This window comes from Peromyscus eremicus, chromosome 1, assembly GCF_949786415.1.
Source record: "Peromyscus eremicus chromosome 1, PerEre_H2_v1, whole genome shotgun sequence".
In the NCBI taxonomy this organism is placed as follows: domain Eukaryota; kingdom Metazoa; phylum Chordata; class Mammalia; order Rodentia; family Cricetidae; genus Peromyscus; species Peromyscus eremicus.
This window is the reverse complement of record NC_081416.1, coordinates 131235405-131257066: the sequence shown is the minus strand read 5'-3', so window position 1 is coordinate 131257066 and position 21662 is coordinate 131235405. Positions and strand designations below refer to the sequence as shown.

The 21662-nt window shown below is 45.0% G+C and overlaps 1 protein-coding gene across 1 annotated transcript in view; it reads left to right on the top strand.

The window, feature by feature from the left end:
* Cers3 (ceramide synthase 3) overlaps positions 1-10579 on the top strand; it is a 100886-nt gene extending 90307 nt beyond the window's left edge. Inside the window, exon 11 of the mRNA XM_059253322.1 lies at positions 8617-10579. Within this exon, the coding sequence (XP_059109305.1) occupies positions 8617-8769 (153 nt within the window). The 3' untranslated portion in view covers positions 8770-10579. The remainder of the gene's footprint in view (positions 1-8616) is intronic.
* Positions 10580-21662: the final 11083 nt, after the last annotated feature.

Sequence of the window (21662 nt, the reverse complement as noted above, 5' to 3'; positions counted from 1 at the left end):
TTGGGTCTGAGCGGCTGTGGGACTGGTGGATGACAGAGATTTGTCCTGACTATGGGCCAGGCAGGAAAACTCTAGCTACACTGGGGTAAACTGAGGTGGGACATACTCACCCAAAGCAGGAAGAAATGAGCACAACTCTAGGTGCCCAGGGCACTAGGGACTAGGGGACCAATGACTTAGCATCGCTTCTACCCCCTCTGTGGTCCCTGGGTTGGGAATTTCTCATATAAAACAGCTTCAAATAATGGTCAGGCATGGTATTTCTGATTTTGCCTTATTCAGAAACCTTGCCAACAATAGCAGCCTTGCTCCTCTGAGATGGGGAAATGACACTGTCCAGCAGGAAGTGTCTGAAGAGTCTGTCACAAGTGTGGCTGCCAAGGCCTGCAGATCGGTAGGTGTCAAGGGACCAAAACACATCCAGCTGTGCCTCAGCTCAGCTGACCGCTGTACCACTCAACCCAAGGCCACGGGCCAGTTCTAGCTGGAACCTGGCCATGGAGATTTGATACAGATTGGAAGTACAATTCCTGGAAAGCTGATGATTGCAGGGCGGGCCTGTATCAAAGTGCCCAGCTGAGTGCAGCAGACTGGAAAACAAAGTCTCCCATAAGAGGAGGACTTTGGGGTATTTGCTGTGTGCAGATGAGTGAGGGGTGGTACTGTTTGCTGAAATATGGAAGACCAGATGAGAACACAAGAACTTGATGGGGTTGTTGGACAGCTGAGACACTGGCTAGCTTGAGTATTGAGTTTGAAGCCCAGAGAACAGGTCCCTGTTCGGGATACGAATTTCTAAGGCATCTACACTTAAGTATTGCTGGGTTACAAATTCATCACATCCACAGCAGGCATTCAGTTATTTATTCAGTGAGTAAGTGAAGAAAACAGCAAAGAAAGATAGCTTAGGTCATTCCAGTGTGTTCTGACTCTTCCTGTTCCACTTGCCCGCTCTTCCTCTGAAGAGGTGTGCACTCTTGAGGCCAGTGTGTTTCCACCCGTGTTTTTGTATTGTGACTATGCCTGGATATGGGCACAGACATTGTGTTTTTGAACTTGTCACAAGTGGTGTTACCTAATATATAGAACCCTGCTCCTGTCCTTTACCTGTCTCCTCATTATTCATATTGACATGCTTCCTTGTGGGCATGGCTGTGGACAACTCAACTGGAATTGCCAGACGAATTTCCTGGATGCTGCCAAAGGATGCTTCAAGACTTGTGTATGAGAGTTTCTTCTTCCTTCATTCTCATCAGCTTGTGTTTACCAGACTTTTCCACAACTGCCCGTTTGACAAAGCGAGGCTTCATCTCCTTGTGTTGGTTGTATTCTCCCATGAGCGCCTTGTGCAGTTTGTCAGTCTGTGGTGCTGTGCCGTCTATCACTGGCCTGCTCACACCCCTGCTTTCCTGTCAGAATGAGGTTTTCATTCTCAATAGTACATGTGGATTCTATGGATCTTTTTTGAAATCTTGAATACTAATATTTGAAACAAACTGTAACATTTAAGTTTTAAAACAAAACTTCTGGGTTTCATTCTGTTGTGCCAAAATACTCTCCTGCCCTAAATCCCAGGAGATTTGATCCTTTTGTTCAAAACAGTCCTGCATATCTCTTCTCAGGTAGGGATGAGGAACTTCGAGTATAGAACTCAAAGCAGTTCCCATAGGAGGCACAGATGGCCGTTTAGAGAGGACTGCAATTCTAGGCGTTGCTCTCCAGAGCAAACTATATTCATTTAGTAAAGTCATTCTAATCCCATGTCTAGCTGATGACTGCTAGAGGCTGGTGTATGTTCATATATTTTAGATAATCTAAAGGATGTAATGGAAACCCTTTGCCTTTTGTTTGCTTGGTTTGGAGAGAGATTGAGAGAGAGAGAGAGAGAGAGAGAGAGAGAGAGAGAGAGAGAGAGAGAGAGAGAGAGAGAGAGAGAGAGAGAGAGAAAGGGGAGAAGAAAGAAAGAGAGAAACTTAAAAGCTCCCAAGTGTACAAGGGTACTCTGGGCTGGGCTGTCACCACGCTGTGTCAATAGGAAGGACCTGAAATCTCCAGTTTTTATTGCTTTGGAAAATGAAGATACCATACAGAATCTGTCAAGCCCTAAAACTAATCTTTGAAGCTCATTGGCAAAAGTCTCTAAGTCTTAGTAAAATGAAAGAACTGCTTTGGGAATTAGAAATAATCAAATAACAGATTCTAATTTAATAGTTCAATAATTAAATTACGGCTAAATGAAATTTTGATTATAACTTCATTAGGTTCTGTTCATAATTTAGGAAAATTGAAGTCTCCTACTTTACATCAGTGAGTTGGAGCTGTATAAAAGAAACTTTTGTCTCTGCCACTGAACCTGAAGAGAAAGCACCTTGAAGATACAGAGCAGCACAAAAGCTGCCTGTTGTTGTTGTTGTTGTTTTTCTTCTGCAAATAAGGAACTTTGACCAGGTCATTCTTGAGGCCATGTCCATCCAAATGAACAAAACCGGAGATGTTACTTCCAGATTTCCCAATTACCACAGACACACACGCAGGAAGGCAGACAGGACACTGCATGAAGCAGATGTACACATCAGTGGTGTTAGAGAGCCCAGAAGTTCCTCACACCCTGGATGAGTGATTCTGTTAATGAGCCATGAAGACCACTCAATAGGGAAAGGGCAGTCTCTTTCACAAGTGTTTGTGGGGAAATTGGGCATTCACATGCTAAAGACTGAAAATTGACCCTCAAGTCTCAGAATGAGCTAGTCTTTGAATATGTTCATCTTTATGCTCCTGCTTCTAAAACATGCCCTGTAAGGAGAGTTGTTGTTTTTTATAGGCCTTAAACCAGATGATCAAATTTAGACGTTTCTCTTTCTGCTACTGTATGGGATGCTCCTACCCTGACCTTGGGTTTCCTTCATGGTGACTATGATTTCACGTCCATCCTTTGAATGGAAGTCCTCTCTGCCTGTATGGTGTACCCAGTTAATGCATTTGTCAGGAACTGGCCCTCTTTAGTGATGTGAGGACTGCAAAGCTCAGTTGACAAAGCCAACTTGTTCCTCACCTCACACTTTTCCTGAGCCTTTTGTGAGGACAAAGGGGCTTGTTGGTAGGGAGCTTCTTAAAAGATCTGGCAAAATTGATATTCATCCATCTTCAATTGTGGAATGAGTATCAATAGTTTGATATAGAGGACCCAGACCATTTTTGGAGAAAGGTCAACAGAATGCTAGAATGTTTTTTGCTAATTCTAGGAGCAAGTAATCTCAAATGGTCAGAATACTAACAGAATAGTAATAGAAAGTCTTTAGCGGGGATTGCCAAGACCTTGGGGTGGGGGTTGGCAGATGAGGAGCACATGTGCTCATATGCCTTGGTGAGCATAGGATCCATGCAAAGTCCCCACTGCCCTGGGACTACTGAAGCACAGATCCACCCTCCATGCTTTGTGTATTCTACATTTTTGGGGCCCTTTAGTGATTTGTAGAAGGTCCAAGGCCAACAATCTGCATGAGACGAGTTCTAGTAGCCCAAAATGGAACCTGGTATTTGAGTTGGAATGCAACAAGTGAGAAGTATAAAATAAGTGGAGTTGGTTCTAAGACTGCAAGGCAAGCATTGACACTCAAAGCACACAGGTGGTATTCTAGAATACTGATCTTTACCTTATGTGTACACTCCTGGACGAAAAGCATTTGAGTTTGTATTTCTACTAGGCATTTTAGTGCTAGAAAGTGTTGAAGTTGTGATTTCTTTCCTAGAATACAGACTGTGGTTCTTATCTAGCTTTCCTAACTCCAGCTTACCAGAGAAGTTTTATTTTTCTAGTATCCCTTAGCCAGTGTTTGTTCAAATGGTGCCTTGTAAACCATTACTAAGTTGCAAAATCTACTCCTAAATCTTGAACATTTGTGTATGTATGTGAGCATGTACATGTGCATATGTGCTAGTGTGTGTTGTATTGTGTCTCTGTGTGTGTCTGCGCGCGTGTGTGCGCGCGCCACAGCATATATGTGGAGGTTGGAGAACAACCTCAGGTGTCCATCCTCATCTTCCACCTTGTTTGAGACAGGGTCTCTCACAATTACCCACCACTGCATAAGCCAGGCTGGCTGGTCCACAAATTCTGGGGACTCTCCTGTCTCTGCTCCCATCTTGCCATAGGAACAGAGAGATAACAGACTACTTGGCTTCTGTTGCTGGCTTTGTGCAGCTTTGGGGATCTGAACTCAGATCGTGAGGCTTATTCAGCAAGTGCTTTAACCATTGAGTCCTCTCCCAGCCCTCTCTTTTCAGTGTTTGTTGTTCTTTGATACAGCGTCCCATTATGTAGCCTTGGCTCACCTGGAACTAGCTCTGTAGACCAGGCTGGCCTTGAACTCATGGAGCTCCACCTGCCCCTGCCTCCCAAGTGCTAGAATTAAAGGCATGCTCCACCATACCTGGATGAACACTCATTTTAATTGAAATATAATGAACATGTCAGTGGTTGTCTAACCTAATTTATTAGGGATGATTTTCACCATTTTAAATTTTATGCCTAAAGGCCAACCCCATGGTACCAAGAACAAGGTCAGAATGGGTGTGAGGAGCGATGAGGAGACAGCCAGCACTCAGGCAGGAAGGAAAAGCTGGCTGCCTCAGAGCTGGGTCATGGGCCTCCTGGTTCCACTCTCTCTCCCAGTACTTACACCGCCTGGCTTTGTCCAGCAGGGGACTGTAGAGCACCATGTTCGTGCCCTGTCTGGCTCCCAGCTGTGTGGTGGCTTTGTTAAAGTCACTTCCTTGCCCCAACCCCTCTGTGGTCACCAGCATTAATCCTGTCTAGTAAAGCAAATAGTATGGTTCCTATGTGCAGTGATCGTGATGGGGAATTTGATTGTTCCTACTGACTGCTCAGTCCAGCCTGCTCCTTGGAAAGTCCTTCAGGTGTCAGTTCTGCCAGTTATAGTGAAGATGTCACATGTAAAATAAAATTGAATATAAAGTGATATTAATATTTGAACAGCAGACTTTTCCATCTCTATTATTAGATCTTGTATAGCACATAAACATTTGCATATCAATCTGCCAGAGTCCTATCGGCAGGAAACCCCCAGGATTCCTGTCTGGCCTGTGACTTATTGTTAGAGTCAGTAGTTCTCAGTTCTACCAGATAGAGCCTTTACTAGCCCACAATTCAATTCCTAGTAATAGAATCCACCTCTAAACATAAGTTCAAACAATAACATAATGCTCTAGCCATCATAAAAGCATAACAAGGAAAGACATTTCCACGACTTTGTACATTGACGTGTGAAATGTGCGTGTGACATAACACAGCTGACAGATGCTTGTGCCTTCGTAATCACAAACTTTCACCAATGAAAAGGCTGTAATCGAAGACGGGCACAGGTGTGTGTGTGGTGACTCAGATGTCACTGGCAGTTTTGTCCTCACTATCCTGTTGTCACAAATTGGGAAGTTCTGAACAAAACAGAATATAATCTTTTGACTACATGAACAGTTGCATTTCTGGAAAATTCAGAATACAGTCTGTTTCTCCATAACTGCAGATCTTGAAAAACGTGAGGGAAACAGCTTCCCTTCTATGGATTTTTCTCCTTCTAAGCTGAGTTTAGGAAAGACACTGTGGAATGGGTAAGCGGGTGACCTGAGGTGATATCCAGCACGGGACTTCGGAGTTCTTTTGTTTACTATGTTGTACAGTGTTTTATTTATCACACTGAGGCCTGATGGATAGAAACTCCACCCTGTTCCCCAGGAACAGTGACATTCTAGATTTCCTGGCAGGATTACTGTAAGAAGCTGGGAGAAGAAACACCAGCTCAGCTAAGAACTGTCCCTGAAGAAGCTTTCTATACAATGAAAATAGAAAGCACTCCAATTATCGGCAACAAAAATATCATGACAACTAAATGCCCAGTGACTAATACTTTACTTAGAAAAAAAACATTGTGTTTCTTTTCACTTTTATCTTTGATTTTATCCTTTATATGAACGTATTTTTAATCAAATCTACCCCTCATTTTCCATTTCAAGTCCTTTCAGTCCTTTCCCTTGATCTCCCTCCCAAACTCATGTCATCTATCTATCTATCTATCTATCTATCTATCTATCTATCTATCTATCTATCTATCTATGTATCTATCTGTCTGTCTATCTATCTATATATCTGTCTATGTATCTGTCTGTCTGTCTGTCTATCTATCTATCTATATATATGTATCTATCATCTATCCATCTATATATCTGTCTATGTATCTATATATCTGTGTATGTAGTATGTATGTATGTATCTATCTATTTTTCTATGTATCTATCTATTTATCTATGTGTCTATGTGTCTGTCTATCTATCTATGTGTCTATCTGTCTATTTATCTATGTATCTATGTGTCTATCTATGTATCTATGTGTCTATCTATCTGTCTATCTGTCTATCTATCTATCTATCTATCTATCTATCTATCTATCTATCTATCAATCTATCTATGTATCTATCTGTCTGTCTATCTATATATCTGTCTATGTATCTGTCTATCTATCTATCTATATATATATATATGTATCTATCTATATATCTGTCTATGTATCTATCTATATATCTATGTATGTATTTATCTATCTGTCTATCTATTTTTCTATGTATCTATGTATCTATGTATCTATCTATCTATCTATTTATCTATGTGTCTATGTGTCTGTCTATCTATCTATCTATCTATCTATCTATCTATCTATCTATCTATCTATCTATCTATCTATCTATGTGTCTGTCTATTTATCTATCTATCTATGTGTCTATCTATGTATCTATGTGTCTATCTATCTATCTATCTATCTATCTATCTATCTATCTATCTGTCTATCTATCTATCTACTTATCCATCCATCCAAATCCCACTGAGTCTGTTAGTATTGTCTACATACACATGGGTATAGGGCTATCCACTGTAACATGGGCAACCTACCAAGGACCCTGGCCCTGAAGAAAACTGACTTTTTTTTCCTTTGCAACCACTTACTGCTCATAGTTTCTCACCTAATTGTGGGGCCTGTGAGCCCCACTGTCCATCCATGCTGGAATATTGACTACACAGATGATGTGCAGATGCTATACTGTGCAGGCAACCACAGCTACTCAGAGCTTGTGAGTACAATGCCTGTCATGTCCAGAAGACTCTCATCTCCCACCTGGGGCTCTTAAAATGTTTCTATTCCCTCTCTTATGACGTTCCCTGAGTCCTGGGGAGAGGAGATGTGATGTAGACATCCTGTTTGGGTATGAGTATTCCACAGCCACCTATTCTCTGTGCTTTGATCATTTGTGGTTTTCTGAGTTGACCTCTATCCACTCTAAAAAGAAGCCTCTCTGATGAGATGTGTGAACTGGACTGTCTTTAGGCTTAAGAATAAATAGTTAGAAGACACTTGGCTACGCTATCAACTTGGCAGGATGATATAGTAGTGGGTTCTCCCCTCTCTAGCCATGCATCCATTGCCAAGTTTGCAGTAGCAAGCATGTGTTCCTTCCTGTTGAGCACCTTTAAATCCAATCAAGCAGTTGTTGCTTGTCCCAAGACACCCAGGCCACTATTGCATCAATGGGCACCTGGCATCTTGCCAAATGAGCTGTTACTGTAGTTCAGAGGGTTCACAGTTGGGCAAGATTGCTGCTACCTTCTCTCCTGGCAGCCTGCCTAGCATCCTGCAGCACTATGAAAGCTGACCAGGAGGAAGCGTCCAGGTCAGCACCAGCTTGACTTTTCCAAATCCTGTGACCGGAGTGTGTATTGTCTTCAGCAATAGGGTCTCACCCACAAGTTCTGTGGACAACTAAGCACATCGGCAGTAGTCTGTATCATTCAGGTCTGGACCCCCTGACCAGTAACTTAGAGGGAAAGAGCCCATACCCAGGACCAGGCTTTTGTTTAACAATTGCTTTCTGAAGAAAAATTTTCATATATTATTAGTAAGATGGATGCTTTATAAATGCATTTATGTGGGGGGGGGATGTATCATGGTGGACATGTGTGCATCAGAGGAAAACTTGGAGTCAGTTCTCTCCTCTGTCACGTGAGGCCTGGGCATCAAACTCAAGTCTCCAGACTGCTGAGCCAGCTCCCCAGCCTTTTCTGTTAGGTTTTAGTTCTGTGAGCTTGCATATGTATGTATAATTGTGCAGCCATTGCCATAATCAGATTTTCATTTTTAAGGCATTTTTTAGATTTATTTTATGTTGTGAATGTTCCTCCTTCATGTATGTATGTGTACTATGTGTGTGTCAGGTGCCCACGAAGGCCAGAAGAGGGCGTCAGATCCCCTGGAACTAGAGTTATAGATGGCTGTGAGCTACCATGCGGGTGTTGGGAATTGAACCCTGGTCCTCTGCAAGAGCCACAGGGTTCTAAACTACTGAGGCTGCTCTCTAGCCCCAAACTTTTCAGTCTTTAAAGTCTGCTTCTGACTTGTGCTGTGGTGTGCCTCTGTGAAGGCTGGTCACGTGGGTATCAGGGTTCTTTAACGGAAGCCAACTTTGGAACCTAGACCTGTATGTGTGTGTGCACATTCGTGAAAATCTTCTCCCAGAATGTTGTCACTCACAGCCCATTCTTTCTTTGCCTAGAGCGTTCAGGATGTGAGAAGTGACAATGAAGATGAAGAGGAAGAAGAAGAAGAGGAAGAGGAAGAAGGCACCAAAGGCAAAGGGACAGATTATCTGAAGAATGGCCTTGGGACCAACAGGCATCTCATTCCCAATGGTCAGCATGGCCGTTAGCTTGAAGCTCTGGAATTTCCACGCCACAGTGTGCTGCCCGGACATTGGGAAACCTGCTCCCCGATCCACTGCTGTGGACACCCAGAGACCCCAGTTTGCCCTTCTTTATTTTATTGTATTTTATTTTATTTTATTTTATTTTGAGATGAAGTCTCCTATGTTGGCCAAGCTGGCCTCCATCTCATTCATCCTGCCTTGTGTTAAAAGGTTAGAAGTGGAACACCCATGGGTTTCCAAGCAGTTAGACTCAGGCTGGCTGGGGAGCTCCGAGGTTTCTCCAGGCAGGTGTCAGTTCTTACGGTGTTTCCTCCTTACAGAATTTGAAGCGGTTGACTTTCTCATTTAGTCTGAGCTTTCTCACCTTCCCACCTTGCCCCTGTTCAGGGTGGTTTGACAATTGCCCAGGAAACCCACTTTCTCCAGGTGTTGGGCCACTGTGGTACCCCGTCTTTCAGAAGTTTGTTGGGGTGACAAGAGGGTGGTTTCAGAACCACAGGGAGGACAGGTTCCAGGCTCACGGGCCACCTTGCAGCCTAGGCGCCCCTGTCCAGTGCATCTGCTGGGCCTGCTCTACTACCTCACAGGGTTAGAGTAAGGATCAAGGGAGACAGTAGAGGTGGGTGCCTGTGTCTCCTACAGGTGTCAGGGGTGCCTCATGGCACCTTGATCCCAGCTTTGAAGAAAGAGAAAACCCCAGCTGAAGTTGGTGTGAAGAGAACCCCATCTTAAAAATGGCTGTCAGTATATAAGATATTCAGAGATGCAAATACCCAGAAGTCAGTTTCCATTTGGACTGTCACCTGCACCGCCCCCAGGGCCGTTCTGGGATGACCCCAGAGCCCTCCTGGCAGGCTCCTGGGGCGGAGGGAAGGGAGCATTGCTGGGAAGCTGCCCTGTGCTGTCGGCCCTGAGCCCTTCCTCGGCCTGAAGAGATGCCATGGGCTGTGAGGGTTGCTGGGGGCCTCTGGGATCCAAGTGAGGCTGCTCACTGAGCCACACCACTCTGGAAGCTAGCCCCAGGGTGGCACGCACAGGAGCTTCGTACTCAGAAGGAATTCCTGGAAGGAGAAAGAGGAAGCCACACTCTGGACTTGGTATCCAACTCATTCTGACTGCTGAAGAGTGAAGCAGCCCACAGGCTGCCGGGCGCCTTAAGTAGCAAGGGTCCTGTGCACATGAAATGGTCTGAGAGTTTCAGTTTTTCATTTTAAAATGGTGTGTTTTTAAAACCTTCAGGCTGAGCAAAAACAAGCAAACAAACAGAAACTCTTCAGAATTCTGTTCCCAACGAAGTGTCTTGTTAAAGAATTGTAGGAAAAACAGAAAAACAAGTCTCAAATGAATATTTGTTTTTCTGAGCACACCATGTGCATTCTATCTGCAATGTGATCTCGTATCTAAAATGTCTCTACTCACCTTAGGGCATAGCTGTTGGTTTATTGTTCTTTCTTTGGTGGAAGGTCACACTAAAATTTTTTTTTTTAATGTGTCCAGTTAACAAAGTATTTTCCCTTGATTTATTTTGGTTTTCTTTCACTGCAGAACCTTTTCTTGCTTACAGTGAAACATTGTTTATTGATGTCCCCTCAAACTTCTTTTTCTGCATTTGACTGTGGAAGGAAAAACTGATATGCTAATGTCAGCCCTCAAACAGCTTGGAGCACTGTACTTCAGAGGAGGTGGAGGTGTCCTCTAGAGCAGTACTGGGGCTCCTGTGGTGACCCCTCTCCTATAGCAAACAAGGGTTCAGAACCGTTCAAGGTGACTTTGTAAACTTCTAAGCCACAGTGACTTACAATAAAATGAAAAATGAACTCCCAGAGTGTGGCAGCTGAGTAGTTTCGGCACCTCAGAGAGAGAACTAAAGATCTAGACACACATTGTAAACAGAAACACACCAGTCTTCTAGAAAGATCCTGCTGGAAATACAGGATGCAGAGAAGCGGCCAGTGCAGACATTTGTACCGCAGGCCTTGGGGTTCAGCTGGCAAAGCCCTGGCCTGACAGGGTGAGGGTAGGCTTCTAGGGCATTTGCATGTCTAAGTCCAGGCATCTCAGACACTCGAAGACACATGTTTACCATTGTGCCTGGAAGGCTGAGCCAGCCAGCTGTTCTGGGTCTGACGGGACAGCACCTGGGCCATGTGCAGACACAGCACAAGGGTTAAGAAAACTGGGGAGATAGCTCAGCAGGTAAGAGAACCAGGATTGCTGGGGCTCACTGACCCAGCTTCAGGTTCAGTGAGAGACCCTGTCTCAAGGGAATAAGGTGGAATGTGACTAAATAGGACACGTGGTGCCTTCCATGCTTGCTTGCACATGCACATAACACACACACACACACCACACACACGTGCAAAAAAAAGAAAGAAGACAGAAAACAGGTAGATCCTAAAGGAATTTTTATGGCCATGTTTTCTGTTTCTGCCATCAAAAGCTTCAGGATGATTATATGCTGTCCATCAGAATTAATTGTCCATGGAGCTTTAAAAATGACATTTAAAAATTTGCTCACTGCCTGATGCACTTTTTCTTGGTACACCTTAGATGAGAAACAAATCTTCATTTTAGCAGAGCCCTGGGTCCTCTGAGAGCAGTCCAGCGCCGCTGGTTTTATTCCTGGTAACAGTTCCACATACTCAGAAATGGAGCAAGGCAATGGTGCTTAGTGAGATAGGAAGGAAAAAACCCAACAGGAGAAGCAAACCTCCAACTGCAGCTATGATGGTGGATTTCAACAGGAACTGATCAGTAAGCACCAGATTACGGATCAATTGGAGCTCCAGATTAGAGTTTTTAGACTACATATTGCTTATTTCATTTATTACATTTCAATGACATATTGCTTAGAAGACATGCAGTATAAATATTGGGAAAAATGAAATATTGAAAGCCAGGCCTGCTCATGGAGGCCTGTAATCCCTGATCCTTGGATGCTGAGGTGGGAAAAGTACAAACTCAAGTATGTCTGGGTTTAGAGAGGGAGTGAGCCCATTTCATCTCCAAAGCCAGCTTGGTATATTTGGGAATTTGGGCATAGCTTTTCTTACTACTTCCTGCTGGAAGGGGGCGCTGTATCTTATGGGGACACAAAGAAAATTTTAGGCTTATGGGGTAGTCTGTGAGGCTGTATCGTGTGAGCCAGTTGCCTTGAAACTGTTCTGGATGTTGGAGCATCTGGGCCATGGTGTCATCAGAGACCTTTCGGGGGTCTTGGCTGGTCAAACCTGATGTATTTTAATCTGGAACAAATCCATAGCCTCTGGCTTTCTGTGGAAACAAAAGCAGAGCCTCTTTTCCAAAGTAACATATCCTTGTATCCAAATTTTGAAATCAAGGTACCTTTAAAATATACATTTTGGCATAACTCAACATCTTTTACAATCAAATGTTTTTTTAGTTACGAATATCAAAGAGAACACAATCCAGAATCTCTGTGTGATAGCCATCTTTATGTGGCTTATTTTTTATATTATCTTGAACCTATTGCTTTAAACTGTAGCATTCTAAGACTGAAATGGTGTTGTGGCTGCTGGCTCTGCCCACTTCAGCTTCCCAACATGGCGGTGGTACGTTTTCCGCCAGCTCTGGGAGCCATCAACTCTCAGAAATAGTGGGTCTATGCTTCTATCAAAGCAGCGTGTAGCCCAGAAACCTCTTTTTTTGTTTTGTACTAGCAAAGGCTAAATCCACCACGCAGCATAATGTGCCACTTGCAGAGGCCTCATTCCTGCCATACAGCAGGTCGAGTGCGCATGCTAGGAACCCGCCACAGTAGCTCAAACACGCCAGCTGCTGTTAACTTGAGAAAGACAACTAGGAACTGTTTTTAGCTCTGTTTTAGAATCTTTTTTTTTAGGTTTTAGGTGGAAACTCTTGCCAACACATTGGGCACCATTTGTAGTTGGAGATTTTCCCCTCTGGGTCCCGCCAAACCCCAGCAGTCCAACGGCCCACTTATAAAATAAACACACAGACGCTTATATTATTTACAAACTGTATGGCCATGGCAGGCTTCTTGAAAACTGTTTTTATATCTTAAATTAACCCATTTCTATAAATCTATACCTTGCCATGTGGCTCATGGCTTACCAGCATCTTCACGAATGCTGCTTGTCATGGTGGCAGCTGGCAGTGTCTCCCTCACTCAGCCTTCCACTTCCCAGAATTCTCCTCTCTCCTTGTCCCGCCTATACTTCCTGCCTGGCCACTGGCCAATCAGTGTTTTATTTATACAGAATGATATCCACAGCACCATACAAATGACCAACTGTCAAACTCAAAAACACGTCCACACAAATGACCAACTGGTTTGCATATTGTTTTAACCAACTGGACATTTACAAGGGGACAAAAATAATACAGTGGTATGTGAATAATTTCAACACTATGTGGTGGAGCAATGGCATGCAGAAGGGAGTCCTGACCCAACCATTGTGCTGCACAAAACTTGATTTTAAATGGATGATGGGCCCAAATTTACAATGCAGAACTACGCAGTTGCTTTGCTGACTAAGGTCTCATCTGGTAAAATACAAGACTACCAAGTATTTTTGTAGTACAGGGGATTGAACTGTTAGCCACGCTTAGAAAATGTTCCATCACTAAGCTACATTCTAGGCTTTAGCTTTTTGATAAAAGGTCTCATTATGTAGCCCAGGCTAGCCTTGAATTCGTCTTCCTTGTTTCAGCTTCCAGAGTGCAGAGATGACAAGGTGTGTGCCACTATGTCCAGCAAGACTATAAACTCCAGGGGGATGGCATTCACTGGACTTCCCTAAAACGTTGTCTCTGTAAAAGACACCTGTCTTAAGGTTAGTATTGCTGTGATGAAATATTATAACCAAAGCAACTTGGGGAGGAAAGGGTTTATTTGGTTTATGCTTCCACATCACAGTTCATCATCAGAGGAAGTCAGACAGGTCTGGAACCTGGAGACAGGAGCTGATGCAGAGACCATGGAGGGATGCTGCTTAATGGATTGCCCCCCATGGCTTGCTCAGCTTGCTTTCTTATAGAACCCAGGACCACCAGCCCAGAGATGGCACCATTCACTATGGACTGGGCCCTCCCCCATCCATCACTAATTAAGAAAATGCCCTACAGGCTTGCCTGCAGCCTGATGTTATGGTGGCATTTTCTCAATTGAGGTTCCCTCCTTTCAGATGACTCTAGCGTGTGTCAAATTGTCATAAAACTAGCCCGCACAATAACTTAGAAGATGTAAAGGGAAGCTAGGCTCCAAGGAAAAGTATTTGTAACCACATGTCCCACCAAAGACTGGGTGCCGAATACCTGATAACTTTCACAGCCTTCCTCATCAACAAGGTGGTTTGTTGAGCTTTGCTTTCTCTGATTGGACAAGAACAACACCACGCTATTGCTGAAGCTCACTGGGTAGGAGGGGCAGGTCAGGGATTCTGTTGGTGTGTGTCTTGTTTGTTGTAGTGCTGGGGAGTGGACCACAGAACTCCTGCTTCTATCAAACACTCGCTCTATTACTGGACTGTAGCCCCAGCCCAGAAGAGCCAGTATTAGATGAGAATTCCTAAGCCCAGCTAGAAGGGCCTTTCCCAAAGTGTCCATACTGCTTGGCCACACTTGGCCCCATGATAAAGGTCCTGCCCCTCACTGCTGTAGCTGGAGCATAGGCAGCTCTCCGGCCTATGCTGTGCTAAGCAGCTGTGTGCTTAAGGTCTGTGCTAAGCAGCTGAAGTCTGAATGGGCTCTCCCACCTGCTCACTTTGCAATATGCTTGGCCCACTGTCCCCTCAGTGATACCCATTGCCCACCAAGAGCCTCACCTACTGGCTTCTCTGGGTCACTGCCACTGCTCAGTCCCGGAACCAGCCCAGCTCTCTCAAGATTCATACTAAACAAATCCCAAGTCCCTCCAAAGCCCTGCTAGACTGTTGTCTCAGCTGCTTCCCTAGAACCTGTTGCTTTTGTTTATTTTACAGGTTTTGCTTATAAAACTTGTTCTTTGACAATTTCAGGAATGTATAGAATGCATTCTAATTACCCTCACCCCCCCACCCTCTTTTATCTCTTGCTAATCCCATTTAAGCTCCGCCCCACCGAATTCCTCTCTCCAAGTCCCTCATTCATCGCTCTTTGTTGTGTTTCCATGGCTCACTGAGTTTTACCAGGGCTGTCCCTATGTCCATGGGTTCGAAACTGTCCAATGGAGCCTGTTGGGCTCACCAGTAGATACACAACTAAAGACAATGACTTTCCCCTTTTCCTGGTGGAGTGGCTGGTAGTTCAGCCAGGAGGGAGAGGGCCCCATGAGTCCTTCTCCCATCCTCAACTGATTGTTGACAGGCTCAGCCTTGCACAGGCCCAGAGCAGGCTGCTGCTGACGTGGGGTGGTGATGCAGTGGTGAGTCAAGACCAGAAGACGGCATGTCACAGTCCTTCTCTCCTGTCTTCAAGCCCTTACGTTCTTGGTGACCCCTCTTCCTCCATGTTCCCTGAGCCTTGGAGGGAATAGTGTAAGTGTCCCGTTTAGAGTGAACACACCACAGACACTTGTTCTCAGCACCTTGGGCATGAGTCTCTGCATTAACTGCAGTTAGTGGACTACAGAGAGAGGTCTCTCTGATTAAATCTGAGTAGTCTTTGTCTATGGTTATAAAACAGGAGTGTTTGGAAGGCAGATTAACACCATGTCAATTTAGCTAAAGAACAATAGTACATTATCCTGTAGGGCCCGTGACCTCCCCAAGCATTGGTGTTTTTTGTGGGGTGTTCCCTTCTGTGTGGAGTGGGCCTCAGATCCAATTACTTGTTAACTGTTGCTAAAAGCCTCCAGCCAAGTTGCTAATAAAACCTTCCACCAGGTAGCTCTTGAGCTCCTATTAAGGAAGAGAGAGGAATTTGGGGGTGGGGGATGGCAGGCACAAGACAAAACCCACAGATTTTTGTCTTCAGCGCACAGCAATTGCTGTGGGATTTAGCACAGAAGCCATGAGGTCTTTGAGGAGCATAGCTTCAGACTGGGCATACCTCGAATGTCCTATTCCCACTGCGAGGGGCAGAAAGATCCCCCAAGCTTACTCCAAATGGGTCTTCCTTATCTTACTTATTCCCTTGAGATCATTGGCAGGTGTAGGCTTCTGTGACCAGTCTTTCCCAGGGACTTTCTCTCTATAAAACAGTGACATTTTACTAAAGGGACCTCGTGATTGACATGAGTCTCTGGGCTGCATCCCTGGGCAGCTTCTACATCAGCCAGTTTGGGCTGGAACAGACAGGAAACCAAGTGCTATGGAGCCAACATTGGTTGTGTGCTATTAACATGGAGCAGGCATTCATCACCGCCTAGGTTTGTGCTCAAGTTTTCTCTATGTCTGCTGTTGTGGAGAAAAAAGAAAAGCATCCCAAAGTGTTCACAGTGCTGTCCTAGGATATACACCAGATTACAGGCCCGGGTGGTGGTGGCTCACGCCTTTAATCCCAGCACTCGGGAGACAGAGCCAGGCGGATTTCTGTGAGCTTGAGGCCAGCCTGGTCTACAGAGTGAGTTCCAGGACAGGCACCAAAACTACACAGAGAAACCCTGTCTTGAAAAAGAAAGAAAGAAAGAAAGAAAGAAAGAAAGAAAGAAAGAAAGAAAGAAAGAAAGAAAGAAAGAAAGAAAGAAACTAGATCACAGAAACCCCAGCTTGGTACTCCTTATCCAAGGATGCTGATATCAGCAAGGGCCTAGACACCACTTGGCTTTGTAACCCACGTGTTCATGAGCAGGGTCTTTAGCCTAAACCCAGTGGAGTCGGCCTCCAGAAACAGAAGAAGGCAGGCAGCTGGAGTCAGACACAGTGGACAATTATGGCCAGGCAGCCATGACAACCGAGTAGGTGTGCAAGGTGGTCAATAAGGCAGAACACGAGGAAGCCAGGCTCACGAGCGTGAGTATGACCAGGAACTTGTTTCCAAGGTTAATGTGCTAAAGCCACAGTACATTTATTTTTTTGATGCATTCTAAATTATGTGTGTAATGTGATCCATAGACTTTCACCCAAATGATAAATCATATCGTTCTGTGGCTGTGAGGGAAGCTGGTGAGGCCCTACAGGAAATGCTCAGAATGGAGTTTCTGGAGTTGGACTACAAACTGGATATAGGGCCTCAGTCAGCCAGGTCATCTCTTTGAGCCTGTTCCTTATTTCTAACACTGATGTCTTTCAAGGTATGTTGCAGGGGTAGATGAGATGATATAATTTGAGGCACCTTGGACATAAAAGAGCTCAGAAAGGTGGGCATGGCAGTATGCATATATAATCCCAGCACTAGGGAGCCAAGGGAGGGAAAGTTATGAGTTTGAGGCTAGCCTGAGCTACACAGTGGAGGTTATACATTGGGCTACAGCACCAAAAAATGTGACCAGAAAATATTGCCTTTATTTACAAAAATTCTTTCAAAGGATATCTATGCTACTTAACTTGAAAATGGCAAAGCTTGGATTTAAGGCTGCACCGAGGGATGATCTACAAAAGCATGCTGTTTGTATTGACGGGTTAAAAATAGTTACTGAGGCTCACTGTGTATCAGTCCACGGGATTAAAGCGTATGAAAAATACACACCTTCTCTGCTCCCACTGAAAATAGTTGATAAGAGACATTAGAAATACACTGTATTTGTCTGTTCGTTAGAGTTCAGTCAGGGAGATGGGACTCACACTGGGATCTCAGATGCAAGAAGTTTAATGCAGGAAGTTGCTTATGTGAGTGCCAGAAGGCTCGGAAAGAAAAGTCATATATTTTGCCCAAGTATTCTAACTATGAAAAGTAAAGGTTAAAACTATTTGTAGAATCTAAGTAATTGGAAGGTCTGGGGTGTCACTCAATGGGAGAATGCTTGCTTAGCATGCATACGGCCCTAGGTTCAATCTCCAGCATCCAAAAACGTAAGTGACTTGGGGACAGGCCCTACAGCATTAGTGCATGGGTAGGCTCTATACAATGAGTCCCCAAACTAGGGGACAGAGCTTGAAAGCTTCCCCAAGGAGAGAGGACTCCATGGCTGGTGACCACTCAGACATGGACTAAGAAAAGTAGGTTCTAGAACCTTTACTAAGGAAGCCAGACTGTCCAGTGCAGGTGTGTTCTCTGTCAGTGGGACTAGTGGCCTTAGAAACGTGGCCACAGGATAACCCTCACCTTTTCTGCCATCAGAGAACACAGTAAAAATGTTTCTGTCTGTGAACCAAGAAACTGGTCCTCACCAGACACAGACTGTCAGCATCCTGACTCCAAGCATCCAGGAATCAGGAGAAAGAAGTGTGTTTCCATGTGCATTTCAGGATGGGTTCAATTTCTAGTGCAGCAAATAAACAAACAAGCAAATCTAGCAGGGAAGGCAGGAAACCTGAGGGACGTCTTGTGTGGGAGCCACGTCACATTGTTTATATGTTCATTTTTTTGTGATCATTCATGTCATACATCCACGTTTTTGCCCATTTTCCCACTTGCTGGCTACTGATAAAGACTTTTTGAAGATTATGGTAAACCACCATTCTGGAGACAAAGTCCTGATCTGGCCACCAGGTTCTCTCAGCATCACAAGTGTCTGTCCCAGAGTCCTGGCTCCTCTCAGCACTTCTCACCCCGCCCCCTACCCTAAACCTCTCCAGCCCCTGAGCTTCCCTTGCTTTCCCTTCCCCCAGCCTCTGATTCCTGAAAAGCTAACCATTTTGTCCACGAGCTCTCTTGGTTCCTGGTTTTATCTTCTTTTTCCTCTTGGTCCTTGGCTCTTGGCTCCCAGTTTCCTCTCTTGCCTCTCTCTCTTCTCATCCTCTCTTGCTCTGCCAGTCTCTCCTCTCATGGCCTGGTCTAGTCTGCTGGCAATGTTCAGTCTGGACCCTTCCAGATGCCCCTGGTTGTTCTCTTTCTCCTATCTACAGTAAAACCCTTTCCACAACCGTACTTTGTAAGCGGTCATGTCCGCATTTCCATTCATCTAGTAAAGAGCTATTGCATTTCCCTTCTCCTAGTTATTCGGTGAGAATACGGCAAGGATCAGCGACACTATGGAAGAGCCCCTGCTCACCTACCTCTGCATTTCTAGGTCGATTAAAGTGTCTTCATCCAAAGCCATATTTTACTCATTCAGCTCCCGGGAGGGGAATCTCACCTGAGTTCTGTCTCTACCACACAGCTGCCTAGCCACCCCTGGAAGGGACTTCTGCTTGTCCTGCCCATCATAGGACCAGATACAACAGAAAACTCACGCTTATCTTGAGGCCCTGGATTTTTCACACTTCAAAGAAGACTTGAGGAATTTTTAAGAAAGAAGGCTCTGCAGTAAGTCCATTTGGGAGCTGGCAAACACCCAAATTCCATCTTAGAGCAGGGACTTGGCCCGTGTCCATTGCATTTTGCTAAACCCCTCTTTATCAAGGTCTGACTAATACACAAAATGCTGTGCATATTTACTGTATATAACTGAGTGGCGGCCCCTCTCATTTTAACTCAAGAGATGATACTTCACTGGGAAATTCCAGCTATTGTGGCTTGCAAGGTCAGGAGAGTCCTAGTTTAGTCAGAAAACAGGGCCATTTGTGACGAGACAGCCTCAGAAAGTACAGGGTTAATCTTAGGGACCCTAGAGAAGAGAGCTGGAGAGATGGTTCAGTGGGTAAGAGCATTTGCTGTGAAAATCAGAGTTCAAAAACCTTCAGCGCTCTGACGACAGCCAGGTATGGTGGCATGCAGCTGTAAAACCCAGCACTCTGTGTGTGTGTGTGTGTGTGTGTGTGTGTGTGTGTGTGTGTGTGTGTGTGAGACATGGACAGGTGGATCCTGGGAGCCAGCTGGCCAGCCAACACAGGCGGTAGAAACAGTAAGCTTCATGCTCAGTGAGAGACCCTGTCTCAAAAACTCAGGTGGAGACTGATGGAGGAGGACACGGTGCCCTTCTCTGACCTCCACATGTGTGGGTGTGTGGGTGGGGGTGCATACACCTGCAAACACACAGACAAAAGTCCCAAACCAAAATAAACCAACCCAAAAAAAACCTCCAAAAGAAGTTAGCCCAGCAGTTAAACAAGCACGAGATATTATCAAAACGAAACATTCCGAAGATGAAAACAGGGCAAAACAAGGCAAAAATCTGACATTGGATGGGAAACTCGAAGGACTCTGCGACAAAGATGAAGGAAGTTCCTGGGGAACTTTATTAAAAAATCTATCAGGCATGGTGATTCGTGACTGTACTCCCAGCACTCAGGAGGCTGAGACAGAAGAATCCCCACGAGTCTGAGGACAGCTTGAGCTACACAATAGGTTGCCGACCAGCCTGGGCTAAAGTATGAGCCATGCTTCAAAATTAAAACAAAACAAAACTGACCAATTTAAGAATTTCCACATCGAGGCTGGCAAGGTAGCTCAGCAGGTTAAAGTGATCGCTGCCCAAGCCTGATGACCTGGATTAGATCCATGAACCACGTAGGGAGGCCAGATGCAATGGCACACATCTGTAAAACCAGCCCTGCTGTAGCGAGGTTGGAGACAGAGGCAGGGGACCTCCCTGGAAACTCTCAGACCGCATCGCCTAGAGCCTAGAGCAATGTCTACAGTAAACAACAGGGAGGTGGTCAGCGGGTAAAAGCAGTTACTAAGCAAGCCTGTGGACCAGAGTTTGAATGCCCAGAACTCATCAGAAAGCTGGACACAGTGGATGAAGCTGTGATCCCAGGCTCTTTTTTTTTTTTTTTTTTTTTTTTTTAATTTTTATTTTGCAATACAGTTAAGTTCTACATACAGGCACAAATTCCCTTGTTCTCCCCCCTCCCGCCCCCCTCACCTTCCCCCCAGCCCGCCTCCCATTCCAATCTCCTCCAGGGCAAAGCCTTCCCCACAGACTGAGATCAACCTGGTGGACTCAGTCCAGGTAGGTCCAGTCCCCTCCTCCCAGGCCGAGCCAAGCGACCCTGCATAGGCCCCAGGTTTCAAACAGCCAACTCATGCAATGAGCACAGGACCCAGTGCCAGTGCCTGGATGCCTCCCAAACAGATCAGGCCAATCAACTGTCTCACCCACTCAGAGGGCCTGATCCAGTTGGTGACCCCTCAGCCATTGGTTCATATTTCATGTGTTTCCGTTTGTTTGACTATTTGTCTCTGTGCTTTATCCGACCTTGGTCTCAACAATTCTCTCTCATATAAACCCTCCTCATTCTCGCGAATTGGACTCCCAGAGATCCACCTGGGGCCTAGTCATGATCTCTGCATCCAGATCCCTCAGTAGTTGGATGAGGTTTCTAGCACGACAATTAGGGTATTTGGCCATCCCATCACCAGAGTAGGTCAATTCGGACTGTCTCTCGACCATTGCCAAGAGTCTGTTGTGGGGGTATATTTGTGGATTTCTGTGGGCCTCTCTAGCACTTTGTTTCTTCCTATTCTCATGTGGTCTTCACACCACAAGAGCACTTGCTCAGCTATGTTCATATCAGCATTGTTTGTAATAGCCAGAACATGGAAACAACCTAGATGCCCTTCAACTGAAGAATGGATAAACAAAATGTGGTACATATACACAATGGAATACTACTCAGCAGAGAAAAACAATGACATCATGAGGTTTGCAGACAAATGGATGGACCTAGAAAAAATCATCCTGAGTGAGGTATCCCAGACTCAGAAAGACAAACATGGTATGTACTCACTCATAACAGGATACTAGATGTGGAACAAGGATGACTGGACTGCTACTCACATCACCAGGGAGGCTACCTGGAAATCAGGACCCCAAGAAAGACACAGGGATCGCCCAATGACAGAGAAATGGAATGAGATCTACATGAACAGCCTGGACATGAGTGGGGGTAGTGAAGGGCGAGCGAGGGTCGAGGGAAAGAGAGCTTGGGTGAGTGGGAGATTCCAGCTGG